A 23,036-nucleotide genomic window follows, 5' to 3' on the forward strand; every position below is an offset into this window, starting at 1 on the left:
TAAATATATAAAAAAGAGTGAGAGATGCGCCATTCTTTTTGACTTAGGTCTCAGAAACAAATAATTTTTAGCTAAGCCAATCAGTAATACTGTTCACAGTTCACCGTCTAAATTTGAGCCCTCAAATCCATGTGTGTCCAGGATTATCTGCGTTTGAATGTTAAAATGAAGACTCGTCATTTTAAGATACTCTGTGATATATAGAAAAGACATATATATATAGAAATAGTGAGTAAAATTCCTAGTTTGACGTATTTTTCGTATATTTCTAGTACTTCTGAAGACTATTTACAAATATTCAAGAATCGAATCAACCGCACAAAATGGCACATCTGATTTTTGGCATTGAAATTTGTAAATCTGTCCCTCTTTTACAATATAACTGAAATGAAATCACAGAATATATCTTACATCTCCTTGTTCAACCACCATTTTAACAATTTTAGCTCTATCATCTTCAGTCACAACTGCTCCAACTCCTCTTATCTGGTTAATCAAAGCACCCTTTCTTTTGGTCTTTGGTGCTGAATTTTCATCATTGTCATCGACTTTCTTACGTTTGGGTGGAACAGTGCCAGGTTTATCAATCTGGAAAACAAAAAAAACAAAAAATTTAACATAAGAAATAAATTCTTAAATTTTCAAAGATAGCCATAACTTTTTACTTTAAATCATACAATCCAGGGGACATAACTCACTTTCGGAACAAAATAAATGATCTCTTGAAATATTTCCCTGAATTTCAACAAACCTAAGACTGTCATAAAATCGAATACTCTTCCTTATAAAACAGAGCTATATGTTGATCAAAATTGGCATATTTGATAGCGTCGAGAGACATTGTCTTTGAAGACATTCATTAAAAATATTTACCTTGAAAGAAAGCAGTTCTTCAACCTCCATTTTTCTTTATCAAATTATACTTCCGGTTCTGGTCACATGACTGAAAAAAACCAATCATATTATTGTAATGGCAGCCTCCGGTCGAGGTCTTGCATTATTAGATTTTATTTATTTTCTGTGTTCTTAGGCCCATTTCTATATTTTTTTTATGTACACCGGATTCAACCTGTTGATTAATTACACGCATTAATCTGAGGCTTTCAATATAAACATTTTGGTAGGATTGGTTTGTTTGATTCAGGTTTGAATAATTCTTGCTTTACTTTTATGTGATGATGTCAGTGATTGGATACTGATACCATGCCCTTGTCATGGCTTATGGTATTTTCAACTGAAGACGATTTTGATGACTGTTGTAATTCGTACTAGTAAAAGATGAGACAACTAGTTTCATCATTGTCTTCTTTTTCCCACAGAAGCATAACCATGTTTTAGTCTGAAGATGGTCTAGTGGGAGGCCTACTGTTACTGTTTATTGGATAGGCTACCAATTTCATAAATTCAAATATGAAATCATAATAGTCTTGCACTAACTTGGAATGTCATAGGCATAGGAATCTGACAATAGGTGTAAGAACAGAGGACATTACCATTGTCTGGCCTGTCATTGTCTGTTATTTGCTGTAGTAAAATATATTGCATAATTTACATTAAATAGGAATAAAGACATGTCACCACTGTTGTAGGGTAAGGCAGTAGCACGATAATTTGGTTCATGGAATGAAATAAACCTTTAGATTTAATTTTTTCATATTTTTTCTTTTTCAGCCCCCATGGACGATATTGATAGTCCAGATAATGACTGTTCTAATTTGAACAATGAAGAAGATGGTGAAATGGAAGCTGTGAATTCCCCAATGGTTGAAGATGAGGATGATGGTATTCAATCTCCTGATGAAGGGAGTAATAATATGGAGGAAGGGGGTGCCCCTTATACAGTACCAGTATATCATGATAATTCTGAGAATGAAGCTATGATGGTTGATAATAACAGCGTTCAGTCTCCGTTGCAATCAGATGGATCTGAAATGTTACAAGACAACCCAGCTTCTCCTAAAAGTCCTGGAACACCTTTAGAACCCCAGTCTCCAGCAGATGACATGTTATCACACTCTCCTAAAGACTCTGAAATGCCTGTACAGTCACAATTATTGGCAAACACCAGGTCTCCACAGAACAATCCTGACCCTCAACGTGTTTCAGAACCAGATAGTGCTGGCATAGAATCAGCACAGTTTGGGTTTGGTAGTCATGCAACACAATCTGAATCGAAAATTGACAAGAATTTTGATACTCAGGAATTTTATAAGGAAAGTTCAGATCATATTCCATCTGAAAAGTTGAATGAAAATTCTGAAGCTGTGTGTGTATCTCAAGGTGTTGATGAATTTAAGAAAAAACCTGACAATAATGAAGAGTGTAATGAGGTGGAGACCAGTTGTCTAGATGAAGACAAAAATATTGACACTCCAGTTGTAGATAGAGAAGTTAGTCAGTCAAGTGAAGCCTTGCCATCACTGTCTGAAAAATTAGATACAGTTAGTTCTGATGAAGATTCTTTTTCTTCCATGAAAGTGGCTGATTCCACTCAGATTAGTTCTGAAGAGAAAACAGAGACAATCCAAAGTAATATAACATCAAGCTCTAAAGTTTCTTACGCTGAAGAAATTGAATCTCCTGATGATTCAATAGACAATTCCTCAACGTTTAGAAAACTAGAGTCTGGTGCAGAGCCAATAGAATCTGATGAATCAGATAATGAAATATTGAATATGCCTGATCAATCAGATAGCTCTAAACATGATTCTAATATTACAAAAAGTGCTTTAAATAAAAACCTGACTCAAGCTCCTGATGCTTCAGGATATGATTCTGAAGACAATCATTTAGATCTTGAAGAACCTATTGTAACTAGTGGTGTAAAGTTGAAACATGATTCAAGTGATGTGACAGGTAGTGTGAAAGTGGACTCCAGTGTAAGTAATGTAACTATTAATGGTGATTATAAACATGACTCTGTTAAAATAAATAAACCAACTGCTAATACAAGTTTTAATGAAGAACATTTAGAATTAGATTATGATGAGGAAGTGGAAGATGGACAAAGAAGTGAGCAAGAAGAAGGTGAAATGAGAAGTGATGATGAAGAGGTACTATTTTTAATTACCACTACTTATTATTTATTCTAACATAATAATAGGAACTATTGTATAATTTTTGATATAATTTTGAAAATCCTGTTTCAGTTTCTTATAGGGATTAAATTCCATCCTTTTAGCCTTACACATGTATCATACATGCAAAGGGCCTTATTGGAATTCTAGACATTTAGACATTTTCCAGTTATATGTGTGTATAATTTGCCTTTCAGGTCAATGACAAATCAGAAGATGGAGAAATTAGTGATGTATGTAAATAAATATATTTTTTAACGAAAAAAAGCCCATTTATGTGCTACCAGATGTCTATTTAAAACTTAGCAACTCATGTTTAGAGAAAACAACTGTGTACAACAATTGTTCAATTATTGAAATGTGATATCTTATGTTGTAGGATGATGAATGTGAAGAGGGTGAAATTAAAGAGCCAGGAATGAAGAAACCCTTTGTTAAACCACTCTGTAGATTTTTTGTCAAAGGAAATTGTACTTGGGGTGAAAATTGCAGATTTTTACATCCAGGTGTCAATGATAAAGGTTTGTAAATTTTACTGCCGTATAAATGTTTTGTATATTCTTGCTTATATTGCAGATTGTATATGCCTGGAAACATCAAGATTGGAATATTATTTTTGAATAAATTTTAGTCCTGAAGATTTTACAACCTTTTATGTTTCTAGGTAATTATAGTTTAATTGAACGACCTGGTTTTAATGTTATTATGGGACCAAGAGGTTTTAATGGTGGACCATGGCAGCCTAATGATGTAAGTATTGATAAGAGTGATAAATATCATACTTTTATGTTGGATGTTATTGTCATTGTGAAGTTCAGATTTTATAGTGATTAAATGTTAGTGGAATTGATTCTATTTTTATTTAATTCATTTTAATTAGTTTAAATTGTGAATTTCTTGTTTCTTTATTTTAGATACCTCCAGAGCCTGAAATCTTGCCCCCTCCCCCACCTCCTGTAGTACCTGTAGTAGAAACAGCCTGGGAAAGAGGATTACGCCAAGCTAAAGAGGTATGAATGTATTATTCAATTATTTTAAAATGAAATGTTTATTTAAACTAAAATCAATCATAGTAAGATAGATAGTAACATTGATTTATAATATGTATAAAAATAAAACACAAATTACATAATTTTGCAGATGAAGAAAAAAGCTTCAGAAAGAAAAGAGACAGATCAAGACTTTGAAGAAAAGAGACTGAATTTGAAAATGGATGATGTACCAGATAGAGAGTTTAATAAAGAAAATGAAAGATATCGCTACAAGGATCCATATTATGATGCAGGGTAGGCTTTATTTTATGCACAAATGTTTCAAAGAGATAATATATGGCAAGATCATATTTTGAAAATAAAAATGGGTCAGGACTCTTTAACAATTTCACTGTTCTAAAACTGAATAGCTAGAAGTTCACATAGATCAATTTTGGGGCCAAAGAATTCCAGCTTGAGAAAAACATATCTTTTTTCCTCTGACTTTTTACAGTCAAGTATGAGATAACAGAGCTGTAAAGCTTACTTGATTTTATTAATTTTAAAACATCTATTCTCATGACAGGAGTGAACCTGATGAGTATTATGATAAACCACAGGGTTTCCAACCGGGTCAATTTGAAAATTTTGAAGTTCGGTGGACTCGAGGACCAGAATTATTAGATGTTTACAGGGTTAGTATATAATAAAAGACTGTGTATAATTTGAAATTCTCATCTAAATTATTAGATAGGAATTTAACCAATTGGTCTGGTACTTTTGGTTCAGTCGGAAGATATACAATTATCTTGCATTTGACAATTAGGCTAATAAGCTATACTAAAGATGTTCACTTGTTTTTAAATGATAACTAATTCCAACTTATTAGAGCTATTTACATTTAAGAGTTGTAAATTCAAATATGCCTCATATGCCACCTTTTTATGACTTTTTCTCAGCAAACAGAATATTTTGATGCAGAAAAGTTGTCATTATTAACCTGGTTTATTTTCAGGAGAAAAATGAAAGGTTTAAGGAGAAACAGTATATACCATCACATGTTGAAAGGTGAGTAATTGATTTGTTTCAAGTGACAACACAAAGGTAATGCATCCCTCTGTATATTGTCTTTTTAGCATTATTTTTTAATCATTCTGACTACAAACTACTGTATGCCAGAAAAGTTCTCTGTAGTATTAAGCAGCAATGTAAGATTTTGGAGATTGTGACTTAGTTTCTGAAAGGACTTCTTTTTTGAACTCAAATATAAAGTGAAAGTTTCTCTCTATTACTTGTCTTCTTGATAGTATTTTGGGGTAGTGTAAGCAATTGAAGGCGTTATTCAAAATTAAATTCCAGCTTATATTTACGACCAGTGTTGGTTTTTTTAACCAAGTTCTATACATTCCACTTTTGACCTCTCTTCAATATATCATTGAAATTTGAAATGATTAATTTTCCAGAATGAACCATCCTAATATGTCAAAAGTGAGACAAACACCACCAGATCCTCGTGATTCAGTACCTCCTATACCTAATCGTGGTAGAGCTGATGAATGGAGAGATCCTTGGCAAAGGTAAGAAAAAGTTGTTTTTTTCCAGTTGCAATATAGTTTTTGATGAACAAATTAAATGTTTCAACTTAATCTGGCTGCCGCTCATTTACAGGAAACAGTTGAGGGATTTTAAAATGATGAAATTAATTTTTGCTATTTAGGTCTAAGTCTCCAATAAAGAAAGTTAAACCAAGGAATTCCAGACCAAGACATAGAAGAAGAAGAACTCACAGTGGTTCTTCATCAAGGTATTCTTTTTCATTTACAATTTAATATTAATGATATCATCATACTGCAACCATATATACAACTTGTACAACAGTACAATGAAATAGAGATGTGCCAGAGTGGTCAACTTAATGATACAAATGTAACCAATTTTTATACGCCAACATTATAATATGGTCGTATATTGTCGTCGCTCCTGTCCGCAATGGGCTTATGAACGCAATAGAGACTTAAGTTTTTATCTGATTTTTTTTTTAATTTTGTGTGATCATTTATAATGATGAAATCTTGGACAAGTTCGAATATGACAATCTTTTGATGAAAATTTTTTTAGTTATTGCCCTTGACTTACGAAAAAACATGTCAAAATTTGTTTGTGAACACAATAGAGACTAGTTTTCATCGGATTTAAATGAAATTTGGTGTGAATATTTATGATGATTTTATCTTGGACATGTTCGAATTTGGCTATCTTTCGATGACTGGTTCTTTGAGTTATTGCCCTTGACTTATAAAAACTCATCAAAATTTGTTTGTGAAAACAAAAGAGACTAGTTTTCATCAGATTTAAATGAAATTTGGTGTGAATATTTATGATGATGATATCTTGGACATGTTCGAATTTGGCTATCTTTCGATGACTGGTTCTTTGAGTTATTGCCCTTGACTTATAAAAACTCATCAAAATTTGTTTGTGAACACAATCTCATTTTAATGCAATTTGGTGTGATCATTTATATTATTAAGATCTTGGACAAGTGTTTGATTAAATCAACTATATCATGCACAAATTAGATATTTGTTATGATTTGAAACAGATAGGTAACTGCCCTTGATTTACTGAAAATGTATCAGGAGAGTTGGCGTATCTTACTAGGCAACCGCTTGTTTTACTGTAAACTGCAAAAGTTAATAAGAATGTTATTTTTGCAATTTTGAAATGCATTATTAAAATGTTATTTATACTTATACTTGGTTTATAGTATGTTAATTGAATGAAATGTATTTTCAGTTCATATTCATCATCAGGTTCCAGATCATTTTCATCTAATTCATTCAGTAGTGGCTCATCATATAGTAGATCTTCCTCCTATTCTAGGTAAGATAGTAATATTTATCTGGTATATATAGGTCAATCCTTGACTGTCCTTACAAATTTGATCAATTACTGATTCCAAAGTCATTAATGACTGAGGTTACCATAAATAGCATATTCCATGTTGATACAGACCAAACATTATAGTGAAAGAAAGTGTTAATATTTGTGTTGTTCTGTTTAGGTCATCAGGGTCTCGGTCACATTCTCGTAGTCCTGGTATACCTAGAAGACCTGTAAATAATCGTAATATGCCAGGGCGTAATATACCTCTACGTCCAATAGATAGACGACCACCACCTGATCCTGTATATCCACAAGACTCCAGACCTCCTGTACCACTGCGTAATATGTAAGTTTTTAAATCATACATTTATTACATGTAGAACCATATATTCATAACCTTGTGGACGTTTTGTCAGAGTTTATTGGATTCTTTGGAATTTAAAGTCCTGTCTAACAATTTTGATAAACAGATACTAGTAATAACTATTCTTTTAATGGTTTATAAGACCTGGTTGTGTGATAATGCTGATATTATTTACGTCAGTTCTGTATATTTTAGGGAACCAAGAAGTTCAATATCTGTTAAACCGTCTAGAAGTCCTGATAGACGTAGACCTCCTGCAGGTGCTACAATACCGCTTACTCAGAAAAATCTACAAACGTTTGGTGACAAAATAGATAATAGGTGAGTTCAAAGTACAGTAAAATATTCAGACAAAGAAATAAATTTGATATGCATCTTCCAAACAAACTAGGCAGCTTTAAGACCTTAGGCTTAATTAGACAGTAATTATTTATCATATTACTGATGGGATTTAAGATTTGAATGACATATAGAAGCGAGGAGCACATATAACAAAAACACAAGACAATATTATGGAATATAACACACTTCTTGGGCACATACGAATATACCTAAGGACGAAGCTCTACTGGCCCTCCGAAAATCTGTAGACACGAACCGAGATCTAATCACTACCAAATTAACAACAGACAGCATCATCACCTTAGCTGGCCTTTGTATCAACACTACCTACTTCTCTTGGAATGATAAGCTGTATCAGCAGATCCATGGCCTTCCTATGGGATCCCCACTGTCACCTCTACTCACAGAAATTTTCATGTCAACTTTCGAAACTGATGCTTTAGCCTCCTCACCTACCCAACCCCTATGTTGGTTTCGAAAAGTAGACGACACCTTTGTTATGCTCAACCGCAATTAAGACGTCTACTCTTAGACCACGTCAACAAAGAGCACCCTCGCATTCAGTTCACCGTCGAAACAGAAAGTAACCTCTCCATCCCCTTCCTTGATATCACCATAGACAGATCGTCTGGCACTCTCAAGACTCGTGTTTACCAAAAACCAACCTACACCGACCAGTACATACATGCTAACTCCAACCACCCTGCACAAACCAAATCCTGCATAATATCTACCCTTACCCGCAGAGCCATTTGTGACCCGGAATTCCTTAATGACGAAATCAACCATTTGAAAGACGTGTTCACTAGGAACAATGACTACCCCACCCAGCTAACTAACTCGATCATCCGCAATACCCTCAAGTCAACCACCTCAGATAAAACCAAACAACCAGCTGCTCCTCTACCCAGAATAGTCCTCCCCTTCATAGGTCCTACCAGCTACAAAATTAGACGCCTCCTGAAACAACAACTATCCATAGATTCACATTTCACCTCAGGTACCAACAAATCACTTCTGGCAGCTAACGGCAGACCTAGATCCAACAAGAAACCTGACCCCAGTGGAGTGGTATATGAGATACCATGCAACTGTGGAGCCATTTACATAGGTGAAACATGCAGACCCCTCTCCACCAGAATGAAAGAACATGTAACCTCCACCAAAAATGAAGACGGAAAATCGGCCTTATCTGAACACCTCATAAAGTTTCCTAACCACAAAATCCAATGGCAAGACCAATCTATCATAGCCTCCAACCTCCCTAACAAGCAACAACGACGAATTCGAGAAGCTCTAACTATTCAGAGACGCTTTCCAGAAATCAACTGCGACAATGGACAGTACATTTCCAAGATATGGCTAAACTAATCTTGCCTTGCAAGCTATCTTTACAGTTTTATTCGTACATTTCAGGGGTCGAAGTCACAGTTCTAGTGGTGGTAGTAGTAGATCATCATCATCACGTTCTGTCAGTAGTTATACTTCCTCCACATCTTCTCATACAAGTAGTGGCAGTGCTGATTCACAACATTTATATCGAGATATTGACAGTAAAAAACAGGGCAAGGCAGACGACAAGAAAAAGATAGGTAATTTTCATTCTTCATTAGTTTTCCTGTTATCTCTATTTTAATATGACACTATTCTAAGAACACTGGGATAGTTTAGGTCAAGATAAGGGAAACTATGCTGGCTCGGAGAATAAGGTTTCTGTTTTTCACTAATTTGACTCTAAAATACAAGACATGTATAATAGTAAGGAAACTATGTTGACATAGTACATTAGATCCTGCGATCAAAACTTGACTCCAAAAGACAGGTTTTCAGATGAGACATGTTTAATTAATTTTATTTCAGCTGGAAGTAAGAAGAGCAAAAAGAAATCAGGTGATCCCCGAGGTGGTGTAAGAGTACCACAATCAACAACCCGTCCAGAAGTACAAACTCGACAAGGCCCTGTCACACCTGTAAAAGCTAAAGATCCCATGAAACTTGTTGGTCAAAAATCAAATATTAAATTAACACTGTTAAGTAAGGTAGGTTATAAAATATGTTTTTCTACTGAAAGAATATATCTACTCATTATTGCCGATAAATCTGTTATTCCAATCACTATGTATTCACCATGTAATCACTATGTAAGGTTGTCAGAAGTTTGACGATTATTTATGAGTGAGCCCTTTGTGTCCTTTAAAGACTGAAGGTAAATCCCCCAAAAAGTAGAGTTGTAGATTTTCTAATAGCATATATTTACTTACGAAACTTTTTATTTAAAAATGTTACTTGAATTGTCAATTATTAGGGTGATAAAGGAGGGGGAGGAGATACTAGTCAGAGTGTTAAGAGAAGAATGCCAGGTGATATATCTACTGGTGCCCCACCAAGTAAAAAACAGGCTGTTACAACAACTAAACCTACTCCTGGTAATTGTTAATTCATTTGATAAATTTTACTACAGTCCTTATGACTATTATTCCATTCGTCAAAGCTATGTATTTACTATAAATTTACAATACACCAGTTAGTCATATTTAGTTTGCCTATTATTTCTTTATGTTAAAAGTGTAGCAATATTTTAATTGATCATTATTTATTGTAGGTGAGAAGGTTCCCAAACCAGGAGCAGTCAAATCTAAATCCCCGGTCAAAGAGAAGACAACTCCTGTAGCAGCAATTAAAGGAAGTAAAGCTCCGGCATCTCCTGTTAAAGTACCTGGTAAACCAGCAGCACCAGCGACAGCACCACCTGCTCAAGCTAAACAGAAGAAGAGTAACTCGTCTCGTCGTGAAGAACTATTAAAACAGTTAAAGGCTGTAGAAGATGCTATAGCTAGAAAGAAATCTAAGATGCAATGATGTATATTGGTATTAGTTTGTAATATATAGTATATACAGTTTTTCCTACGACACTAAGAATTATGTTGTGCTTGTTTTATCACTTTGGTTCGGTCTTTATTGTAAGATACATTTTAATGGAAGCATGAGTTTAGGTGTAAATTTACTGTGACTGAAGTTTATAGTTGTCAGAAATATTACTCTATCTTTGATCTGCTGTATGATATAGTTCATCTGAATATAGAAACATCTAACTATTACTGCTGCTAATTATCATTGAGGGTGAAAGACCAGCCCAGAAGAGTGCTGTTATCATATTCATTGTATTGAATACAAGATAGAGATTAGATTTTGCATTTATCTTATGCTTAGATTTAACATTTAGAAAAGCATTTGAAATCTTGTATATCACAAAACCTGAAATATTGTTATAAAACTGAGCTATTGTTTCCACTGCAAGTCGTTCTTGGAGTTGCGAAAATTTAATCATTAGATGTATATTTGTCAAATTATTCAGGTCAGTATGTACAATATAAGTAGTAAGTGTCAGAAATTGATTATTAAATTGTAGTGTGTTTAAAATGAAATGATTATCAGATTGGGCATTGATTTTATATCTTGAAGCATTTTGAACCCAATATGTAGATCATATGTTTTTAATATTGTCGATCAGAATGGGAATCAATCAGTCTAATACGTTATTTTGCTATATTTAATTTCTAAGACACAACATCCTCCTCTTTATGAATGCGTATCAAGGGCAGATTTTGTCTTAATATTTTATGAAAGTTTTTTATGTGTGGAGGTCAAGGTGTGAGGTATTTTGTAGAACTTACTCATAATTTCATGAAAATTTTTGATAAAATATTGACAAGAACTTATTTATCAAAAGGTTGTAAATATTAACATTTGTAAAATAATCATGTATCATCTTTGTACATTATTATAAATAATGATTTAAAAAAAAATAAATCTCACTACAAATTTACTGTTTTATATCGGTTCATCAGAAGGAATATATTTTTATGAAATGTGGACATCCTTATCACCAATCTTATTCATTTTATCCATAATAGTCTGAATAACAATACAGAAAGGAATTTGAGGGATTTTGATCTTTAGAATAAAACTCAAACTTTCTGGAGAGCGCAATTCTTAACAGACATATGCAATTAAAAAAAAAAAAAAAATGAAAACACGCCCCACAATCTTATCAACAAGATCTTGTATGTAACATTTGAAAGGATTGAATGTTGTCTCGTGGCCTCTTTTCTCTTGGAAAAAAAATGTATTTTATACAATAGTTTTAATTGATCTGGATTTATATATATAATATAAGTACATAATATATTGTATAATATGAAGTATTTACAGCATGATTTTGTACATTAATAATGGAAGAACATTTTACAAGGCACATTTATAGAGTAGATCATGGCAATTTTATTTTCAATTTCTTATAATGACATTAAACAACACAAACGGTTCTAAATAAAAAGAATATGGCACATTAATTATATTACACAGTAGTAACACACCATATATATTAGGTAATTTTGACCTCAGACAATTTTTGCAACAAGATTTAACAGCTTCAAAAAATACAAAACTAATCAAGTTCCTGTAAATTTTCATTTCTTCAAGAAATGGAAATGTCGCTGCATATTAAAACATATGATACTTGATGTTTTGAATTTTTTTATATTTGTCATTCTTTTCATGAATTGATTTTAGCGTTTCAGAGCCCTGCTGACAACCTAAAGTATATTTCCTAAATTATAGATTGGTCTACAAATACTAATATAAATATAAAAATAACAATTTAAATTAGTTATCTTATTATATCTTCTTGTTAAGAATATACAATAATTATTCATGAAAAATAATTAATATGATAAAAACTTTTACATCTAATAGTAAATTTGTACATTCCTGAGATGGGTGTAAGTTTATTTAAATAACCTTGTTTCACATGTTGATCCTGAAAATTATCACATATCAGAATATTGCATGCTGAATGGTACTGTCACCATACTGTAACCTTGTAATATTGTCCCCCAAATACCATAACCAGAATAATCTCTTTCAGTTATCTAACGAACTTTATAATCAAATGTTCAGCATTTAAAGCATTCGAAAAATAATGTACGCCAAATATCTCTACTACCAAATATGTTAGATAAAGCTTTCCAATCTCAATTCTTCCCTGAACACAGCAATCTCTTAATTTAAGAGAATTTTTCTACAAAAATGTAGCCAGCTCAAGGAAATTTTGTATAAAATGACAATCATCGAAAAAAACATGTCATCTCTAAACATCACCAAGAACCATTAACCGAGCAACATGCAATGGAAAAAGCTAGCTGTTATTCCCAGTTTATACTCTCTAAACCTGAAAGTATAAACATGCCAGACTAAAGTATAACTACAAATAAATCAATTGGAGGGTTAATCTTCTGTGAAACATTATATTTTGTGAAAATGAGTTATCATTGACCTGAAATAAAGAGAAGAGATATTATCAGATTGATTCTAAAACTTACATCTGTGACCACTGCAGGATCTCGAGATTTTTTCCACATTTTGGATTTCATGAGGTTGATGTAAGACCTTGCTGATTGTTGACTAAACAAACTTACACGTCGGTTACTATTTTCGAGTTCTCCACTCGGCTCGATGGATCCACTGGATACATCTGTTCCAACTCCACTTTCTGTAGTAAATTCAAGTTATCATTATTAATGCACCAAAAATAGAAATTACATTATATTTACTTGACATAGATAAAGACAGAACTTTCAATGACATAAAAGAAAAATACATACCATAACAGGTGTAGCAATAACCAAATTAAATATTGACGATTATTCTTTACACTAGGACTGCTTTAACATGTCTGATAAGAACACAGGGCCTGCTGGCTTCTTAAAAGAGTCCTATTTCTTCACATAATCACAATGAAAATTGGTAACAAACCTTAATCACAGAAGGCCTACTTTTATGTCCAGCTTTGAAAATTCTTTTTGAAGCACACAGAGAATAAAGCATACACCTCTCACAATTACATTCAGAATGAAGCACACTCAAAAAGCACACAATACTGATATATTAACCTATTCTGGTTTTCTGCTCAACAGACAAAAAAATGGTGATTGGATTTTCATGAATAAAAAATTTATCTTGAAAGATTTGTGAGGTTTATCATTAGAATGACTATAGAATTATTCTTCAATTTCTCATGAATCTGAATCAAGTTTTCATTACCAATTTACCTGATAAAGCAGTCTAAAACTACAGAAAACTTCCACCTCATAAAAAAACTGACTTACCTTGTTTTATAAAAAAAGTTTTACAAAAAGACGTCTTGGCTTTCATATTTAATAAATTATAATAAATAGTTATAAAGTCTAGAATTTTTAAGATAAGGAGAAACTTATATTCAAAGCTCTTAGAAAACAGCAAAACCAATAAACATATGTGCATAAAACTTAAATCCAAATTGCAAAAAGAAAAAAAATTTGTAAGAATTTCAGAGCAGCCCATAGTTAAAGATAGAAATAGTTTATGAACTACAGAGAAAGGATTTTTTTTGGCATCAAAACAATAAAAAAGGTCCTGTAAAATAAAATAAAAAGTTTGTGCATGCATACCATTAGACAGAAGAGTTGAGGTTCCATGATGTGGACGATCTAATGGATCAAAAGCCAGGTTTAAGGAACCAAACAAACCAAAACTTGAATGACTTGAATTAGAAGATGAGTTACTACTGACCGAGATGATAGAATGAGGACGTTTATTGCCATTTTTTAAATGTTCAAATGATGTGACAGCAATGGAGTTCCTATATCGAGCTGTAAAATATAATGAAGATATATATAGTTAATTTATCATGCTTGTTATGTCAATTTATTCAATATTTCAAATACCACAAGTCTAAATGTAATTCAAACATGCATATCAATTTGGAAGCATTATGCATACAACAATGCGACTTAAGATATAAATTCAGTATACTTACATCCCCTAGCTCCTACACCAACATTAATATATCTATCTTGTATATTATCAACACTTGGTTTTAAGTCTAAACATGGTTTATTTCCCATTCCCATGTTTGCCATTTCTGATAGTCGTTTTTCTACAATGAAAATCACACATAAATAATCATAAATACATTGGTTATACAAAATATAAAATGGGTATTAGCAATCTGAAATAACTATGAAGAAAGAAAAACTTATATTTCTTTTATAACACTCCAGGAAAGTTAAACAGATCTTGAAAAGGAAAGAAGTAAGACACTTACCTCTATTTTTCATTGCTTGATTCCATAATAACCTTGAGATCTCATTGACCCATGCTCGCTTTATTTCAGTATTTTGAGCTTGGAAAACAAATCTATCTCCACTACTTAATTTTCTGAACCAAATTTCAAATTTATAACCACTTTCGTCATAATTTTCTGTCAAACCAAGATCAGATGTCTAAAATAGAATTTTTTAATATTCAAAATCAAACTTCTCTATCTACATCAAGATTTACATACCTGTTAATTCATTCAAAAAACACAAATGCAACTCTGTACTCTGTTGATTGTTTGTACAAAACTTCATCTGGTAAGATAAAGACCTAGGCCAGTGCTTCTATAGGAGAGTATCTTCTATAACCACTTTCATGGCTACTTAAAGAAATTCCATTACTAGATAAAATTATATGACCTGAGAGATGAAATAAGTAAATTTACCTTAAAACTATTTTTATAAAGATAAATATCATGATGACCTTGTCTTCCACTCTTAGTTTTACTGAATACAATTAAATCTTCAAATAAAAATATACGTCTGATTGATTTCTTTCTACCCTGCCATATTAAAAACTCATCTTGACGTAATAGTCTACCATGTTCTAATAGATTCACCTGCAATAACAATGTCACATTTCTATTGTTTAATGCTGCATTTTCAACCTTATCACAAGAGAACATAAAAAAAAAATTTCTTACCACTTTTATGATTCAATCTCGCATGAACATTGAATTGCCAGATCTCTAAATCAAAAACTTATTATATCATTTGGTCTAAAGGTCAGAATCAAGTTTACTTACATCACATTCTTTTAAAGAATCCATGACTAATAAATCATTACCATGTCGAAGTTGAAACTTGACCATATCTTCAGCTGCCTATAAATATATTTCTTAAATTTTAACAGTCAATAGGACTCGATCTGTAACTTCAATTCCTTTGAAAAAAACAACTGCTAAATCCTTCGACACATTTATTTATGAACTTTATCATCATGAATTCAAACTATGATAAAGATTAACATATCAATTGAGATAACTATTACTTTATATAGCAAATAAAATAACCTGCCCTTTCACTGAATAATTGTCTATACTAGCAGAAATAGCATGTAGCAACCATATAAACCTCTACATTCCTCCTCTTTGTTGGATAGTAAGAGATCTGGAAACCAGACTTTAAAGCTAAGATTCCATATACGCGTCATGCGCATCCGTCATGCGTCATCCGTCAAAAATCGAAATGGTTGGTTAAAGAGGGTATGATTCCATATATGCGGAAGCGATTTTTGTCATATGGTCTCCGTCATGCGCCAAAAAAAAATCGCTGGGTGTAGCTATTTTTATGCATTCGGACGCCTTTCCGTGCGGAGATCTCCCAAATCTCCGCAAAGGCCATTTATGTCCGCATGACGCGTATATGGAATCTTAGCTTTAATGTAGATAGCTAAAATTTCACTTTTGAGATAAATTGCTGGTACCTTTAATTCCTGATATTCTGATTCACTCTCATTACATTCTCTAATTATCTGTTTTAATAACAGAGCATATTTTCCCATTCTCTGTACTGGTTTTAATAAATATGATGCTAGATTCATTTTATCTCCCAGTTGATATTGTTTCTCCTGAAAATCACATAAATATGAACATTTATCAAATGAAATATAAAGAAACAAAATTATGTCTATCAAATTCCAAAAGGACTTATTCAGTTTCTAAAGTAATAATTTTTAGTGTGCAATTGACAATGTTATCACAGAGATAGCAAAAAGAAAGAATAATTTTAGATTTATCTATATACTTACACTAAAAAAAGTTTTACCAAATTCTGCCATTAAGTTATCTGACTTGGGTTTATTTTTATTGTATATAGCATACAAATAGAATTCTTTTTCCTGAATAAAAACATGTAAAATTATATTATCAATGGCAAACAACCTGCACTAAGCGTCTGTGAGCATCTCTAAAATTAAGATAACAGTTAATCACAACTAAACATCTAATGTTTACTAATTTTCAAGATCATCACATGCTATTTCTAAGATTGTATATAACTATGTTTAAAACTTATTTTAAAAAAATTACCTTACATATTATCCAGATTTAAAGAAATAATAATGCTCAAAAAAGACTAAATTTTAAGTATAAGTTTTGTGAGTAGTGATACCAGTATAAATATAAAAACATATATATTTATTTCATACAACAATTGTTTAAACTATACTTACATGTGATAGGATATACTGGCCTATTTGATATGGTGTAAATTCACAGGATTCAACTTCATTTAAAAAGTATTGGCAATGGAATTCATAAATTTTCTCAATGTTCCCAAAAATAACATTTCTCTTTCCTCGTAAAGCTTGTGGGACATCTTCACGTAATAATTCAGGTATGTAATTGTCTATTACATATTCTAATGATCGTACATAATCTCTTTCAGTCTGTACCATTTCACTCATTATTAATGATAATGTTCTATAAAAAAACAATATTTACAAATTGTGGAACTATCTAATGGGTGTGTGCATACATGAATGTAGGAACATAATATTAAATATGTGCGAATTTGTATTCCGCCAAGTTCATGAAGACTGGTATCTGGAATTTAGCATGAGTATACAATTGATCTTGAAAATGTGCCACTTGAATATCTGTGCATTTGGTAACTACAACATCAATCTAGACATACATGCCTGTTCGTGTGCTTTTGTAGAATTACTTAACCATAATATTACAACCTAATATATGCATAGTAATCTTCATAGAAACTAGACAAGAATATTTACCCAAATCAAAACCTCAATAAATTTGAAATTTGTATTTGTTTTTGTGGAAAGAATTTGTGGTTACAAATTACAATTACATACTATGACAACTATCCAATCTTACCTTCTACGTTTGATCTCAGCGTCTGTTAAAGATGATTCAGACATAGAAGATAATGGGTAAGATTTGGATTGTTTTAGTAGGTGAGAGTTGACTGGTACAGGTGTCCATTCTTTTTTAACGTTATTTATATTATTAACATGACTGTTATTACTGGTAGTTTCTCCTTCCTCTTCAGGCATACTGTAATTCAAATAGATTCCATAAACATTGATCAGAATTAGAGTACATGTATATGAAGCTTAAAGTGACTGGTGCACCATTTTAGGGGGGTTATTTCAGTCTTGAATATGTGAAAATATTCTTCAGAAGTACTCAATATGTACGAAAATCGCATCATTCCTTTAAAAATACTTGAAACTACAAATTTTACTCAATATTTCTATATATGTACCACATTCAAACGCGGATAATTTCGGGACACAAATGGATTTGAAGGCGCAAATTTCGTCAATGAAATGTGAACACTATTACTGATTGGCTTAGCAAAAAAATTCCTGTTTCTGAGACTTAAGTATCATAAGATAAATAAAATGGCTCAACTGTCCCTTTAACAGATGGTTGCTTCAAAATGAAACCAAAATATCTCAAAATTAGCATCCTTTGATATTTAGAAATCAAAAAAAAAAGTAGGCTAATGCTATTTTTCTGAATAAATTTACCTCATTGTACACTGCATGTAATTGCCCATCCTCTTTAGCCTTAAAGCAGAACAGTATGACTTTAACCTCCATTTCAATTCAAATTTTGCAATAATGAAATACATGACTTGTTGCATAACACTTTTTTTATAATGCAACACTAAGAATTAAGTCATGTTTCCAAAAATATAATCAAGAGCTAGCTCAATTGATATGTTTGTACTAAATCTGATGTTTTAAATATCTTACCTGGGAAGACTTTCTGAACTACCTGTAACCATACTGATAGTTTTACCTGTCCTTTTATCTCGAATAGATTTCGATTGTTCATTAGATCTACTAGTTTTCTCACTATTCTCTATAACTGGTGAATTAGTAATAGGAACAGGAGACGTTATTGTACGTTTTAATAGTTTTTTAGTAGGTCTATCACGATCTGTAAACGTACTACCAGGTTGTGGAGGGTTAGAAGAAGATGATGAACTATATTTTTGTTGAGAACTGTCCATACTAATGTCAGTAGAATAACTAGAAGATGTTGTATTGGGACATTGTGTTCGATGTTGAGTTGAAGAGTTACTGCAAGTACTAGTTCTATCATGAGAGTCACTAGAACTTGTTGACGGGGATAATGAACGTCTTTCTACTTTTGATTTAGCAATAAAACTTATTCCCTTTGAAGGAGTGCTTGTCATTTGTGGTTCCCAGAAACTTTCAGAATTTATTTCCACAGCTTTTATTTGGTCTTGTTGAGATTTCTTTGATTGTTCCACCATTAATTGGTCCCGAGCTCGTTGTAATGTATTTTGTCGTAATAATAATAATTGATAAGTTTCCTCACAACGTGCTTTAGCTAACCGGCACTGATCTAATAATTTATCATTTTGTAATCTATATGTCACTTCTATCATGTGATCAAAAATATCTCCTGTTAAAGGTGGATGTTCCTCTAAATACACATCCAAACTTTTCAATAATTTGTCAAGTCCAGATGGATTGGCACTGAATTCCATCTTCATACTGGCCACGTATTTCATAGCTTCTAGAGCCCACTCATAACTCTGAAAATAAAATCAAATAGCAATACAGCGAAATGAAATAATAATTTTCTGAAAAACAAAAACAATTATTCAAAAAAATCAAATATCAAATAATTTATCAAACTTTCCTAAAATTGCAAATTTTTAAAAAGATATTTAAACCAATGTATGAAATTAAAATCTATTACTTTTTCTTATCATAAAGTTCACTGATAGATTTTATCACTGGGTGTGTTATAACACATGTAGTATTTATCTTTAATTGTATAAAATTTACATTTAAAAATCAAACTAATTTTCTTAATATATTAGCATTAACAGAGCATATGTAGAAATAACTATGAGAGCTTTTACAAAAGAAGTAAAAAAAATTTGACAGTTTTACAGAACTTAACTGTTAGGTTAAAATCAATAGGTGATATATATCAATCTCATGAATTGTGTTTAACACTTTATATACTGTTACCTTATACAATATAATCCAAATATAATATACAAGCGTTTGATAATTAATCATCAAGCTAGATCATTACACTGTATTTCTACACAGTCTGGACTAAACTGGCTTCCTAGCTTCAATACAACTAGACTGTATTGATCCAAACTTCGATCATGCCAGTCACGGACAAATCATATATTGACATTCTAAATCTCAACAATCCTAGTCAATGTTTATTATTTTAATACATCATCAACATACAAACTTTTAACACTAACTTATATCAACAACATAATGTCCTGTTTGTCAAGTTTTCTATTTTCATAAGAATTTTCAAAACAACACTTTATTCACTGTTTCAAATAGTCTTGAGTGTGAAAAATGAAAGAATTCTTCAAATAGAAACAATCTATTTTAGTCTGTCTGGTCAAAATAAAACAAATGAACCTCTGAATTGTATTTTGTTGATAAAAAAACATAACATTTGAATTAAAACCCGGTGTCATTGACTTCTGTTGAATGATAACTTTCAACAACGCTAACATATAATGTAACCAGGAAGATTGCAAATGGAATTTTTCTGTAATAGCAGACATTGGCAATATAGAACAAAGTATTTATTTGCATTTATCAAAGCTAATATTGTAAATAAGCTTAAGTACCATCAAATTAACATGATTTAGATATAAAAATTTTCCTTTACGGTTTGAAACTTAACAATTACCAAGAAGAATAAGAGATGATAAATTAAAGACACCTAAAAAATGGATGTTAAAGTACATCAACTGGCTGTTAATATGGGATATTCATAATAAAAGTACAATTCTAAATCTCACCTTGTCTAATAGTTGATAACATTTGGCTGTGCCTTCTATTTTTTCTCTCCTGTCCTCTAGTTGGTTAGAAAAGGTATGAAGATGTTTTTTTAATTGTCGAGCCAAATCTTTATATCCTGTAGCTTCATCATAATGTCCTGACTGACTTAACATACTCGCTTCTTCTAATAAATCATTTCCTTTGTCGATATGTTGCTGAAAATACAATCATTTTATATAGATGATTCTACATGAAACTCAATTTACCTTCAATATTCTTCGATAATCAAAACCACAGCCATGCATGACTGGCAAACATCCATAAATATCCATTTACATGTACACAAATTTCTTAATAAGTACTACAAATACCAAATCTTTATTCATCTTACATGTGTATTTACCATAATTTTACATCTTGACATACAATACATTGTACTTTTAGAGATACCTTAGATCTAATAATGATATTAGTCTTGGTATGAACATACGTAAATATTTCTATATCTGATGTTTACATATTGAAATCATAAATTATGTTATCTTACGATCATGTGACTTAGAACCTATATTTAGTAACAAAGTCTACAATACATAGATAAAAGGGAGGACGACAGTTAAAATTTTTATCAAAATTCCATTGTTTATAAGTAGATAATAGCCAATAATCAGATAAAAATTCAAACTGCACATTTTTTATACATTAATCTAAGTGTGTCAAGAAAAACTGTGCATTTGTGATACATAGATTGAAGGCTGTCAACCAAATATTTTTTATTCATTACGTAATATTTCTGCAGAATAGGGATTATTTTCCAATGTAAGCCATTTCTTACATATTCACAAACTCTATTAGTGGGTAGAATAATAAGAATATTCCCCAAATAATTGCAGGGAAGAATAATCCATATTTTTAAAAAATATCACAGTTTTTTTTCCACCATATGTATGCTTAATATAAAAACAAGAGCTCCAGAAGCAAATTTAAGAGGTTGGGGTATGTTGAAACAGCACTGCCCTTCAATAGCTGGAGCATTGCCCCTATTCACCTATTACATAAAATCTATTCATTTGTCATTTTCGGATCTTTATATCCATTGCACTTTCTATTCATTTCATCATGTTTTTACGTATGTTTATAATTTTGATATTTAAAAAAACTATAACAAATCTCTTGATTTGTTAAGACAACAATAAAAATAGAGTTGTATTTGTCTTTAAAATATAAGAGTTTATCAAGATAAGTTAATGACGTGTGAAAGAAAGAAAAACTCTGTTTTATGTGATTTTGTTAAACAATGGAGGAAAAATTCAACCAGATCAACACTGGAGGTGTTAAATTCTTTAAAATGTAAACAATATTTACAACCTGAACTTTAATGAAGGGAATGTTTTACTGACAACATCCTGTCGTTCACCTTCTATTTACACTTTAAACAGTTTGAACTCATGTCAACTGGTACTGGTATATTTCTTTTGTGAACAATGAACACATTTGTAACGTTAATTGACAAGTTAAATTTGAACTGCACTGAACAAATCTTAAAGGTTCTCAATATAACCAAACTTAAGTCAAAGTCAATTTCCCAAATAATCAAAAGATTGTGGTCTCAATTCATTTGAAAAAACAATACTTTTTCCATAGAATAAACCTAATGCCAAAAATGCTGAATGAAATCTCATCCCTCTTTCAGTTTGTAAAGTGGTTGAAACCCAAGAAATCAGAAAATATCAAATTGAGAACTGGCAAAATTAGCTCAAATAAGTAAAACTAAGAAACTATAAAACTGCAGTTTCAATTTTGGCACTAATAAAACAAAACAGTTAAATACTTACCATGCAAGAAAAGTAAAATTTTTCAAAATCTTTTTGTTGATGTCTGATAGCTTTTAGATTATCTGCTCTAGTTTGATGACGTTGTAACATCTGATTACCTTCTGTTGTAAGCCATGATATAACCTGTAGTCAATATGGTATATATATACAATATCCTGGATATACTTCCTCACAATATGAATGACGAATGACTAATAATGTTTCAGCCAAGAAATGAAGCAGTTTGATTAGCATCCTAATATCTATTTCCTATTTAGTTAATGCAGACAGGTAATGCAAAGCTGTGTACAATGAGAGAAACTCCAACTCTTGAAGAATCTTGCAGCATTTCTCTATGATTAACAAAATGAGAATTGTGTTTTATTTTACTATGCTCATGAAAACATGAATGTACAGTATTAAGTTGTTTCAGGAGAAATAATTTTCACAACTTCTAGATATAGAACTTTAATAGTTCTGTAAGATCCTACCTTAGTACACTCCTCTTCATATTCACGCAATTGTAAACATTGTTCTAATTTATTAAGACGTGAGTCTGCTATCCGAACTAGTTTCAGCATGGTGTCTTGTAGTTGATGAAATAAACTATCGACAT

General features: G+C 31.6%; 2 protein-coding genes across 2 annotated transcripts; one reads left to right on the top strand and one right to left on the bottom strand.

The window, feature by feature from the left end:
• Positions 1-1,676: 1,676 nt before the first annotated feature.
• LOTGIDRAFT_229856 (hypothetical protein) lies at positions 1,677-11,454 on the top strand (the record flags this gene model as incomplete). Its single annotated transcript, XM_009068413.1, has 17 exons — positions 1,677-3,053; positions 3,275-3,310; positions 3,457-3,598; positions 3,742-3,827; positions 3,992-4,087; positions 4,218-4,363; positions 4,635-4,743; positions 5,064-5,116; positions 5,512-5,625; positions 5,766-5,852; positions 6,845-6,931; positions 7,113-7,280; positions 7,494-7,619; positions 9,057-9,232; positions 9,501-9,679; positions 9,946-10,066; positions 10,243-11,454. 17 exons carry the CDS (start codon positions 1,677-1,679, stop codon positions 10,497-10,499), a joined length of 3,360 nt encoding a protein of 1,119 aa, XP_009066661.1. The 3' UTR covers positions 10,500-11,454.
• A 3,226-nt stretch (positions 11,455-14,680) lies between these two features.
• Positions 14,681-17,243, bottom strand: LOTGIDRAFT_108794 (hypothetical protein; the record flags this gene model as incomplete). The annotated part of the gene is made up of 6 exons (XM_009068414.1): positions 14,681-14,962; positions 15,223-15,396; positions 15,583-15,660; positions 16,263-16,406; positions 16,587-16,676; positions 17,010-17,243. The coding sequence occupies 6 exons, from the start codon at positions 17,241-17,243 to the stop codon at positions 14,681-14,683; spliced, it is 1,002 nt and encodes a 333-aa protein (XP_009066662.1).
• Positions 17,244-23,036: the final 5,793 nt, after the last annotated feature.

Source organism: Lottia gigantea, assembly GCF_000327385.1.
Source record: "Lottia gigantea unplaced genomic scaffold LOTGIsca_9, whole genome shotgun sequence".
NCBI classification, from domain to species: Eukaryota; Metazoa; Mollusca; class Gastropoda; family Lottiidae; genus Lottia; species Lottia gigantea.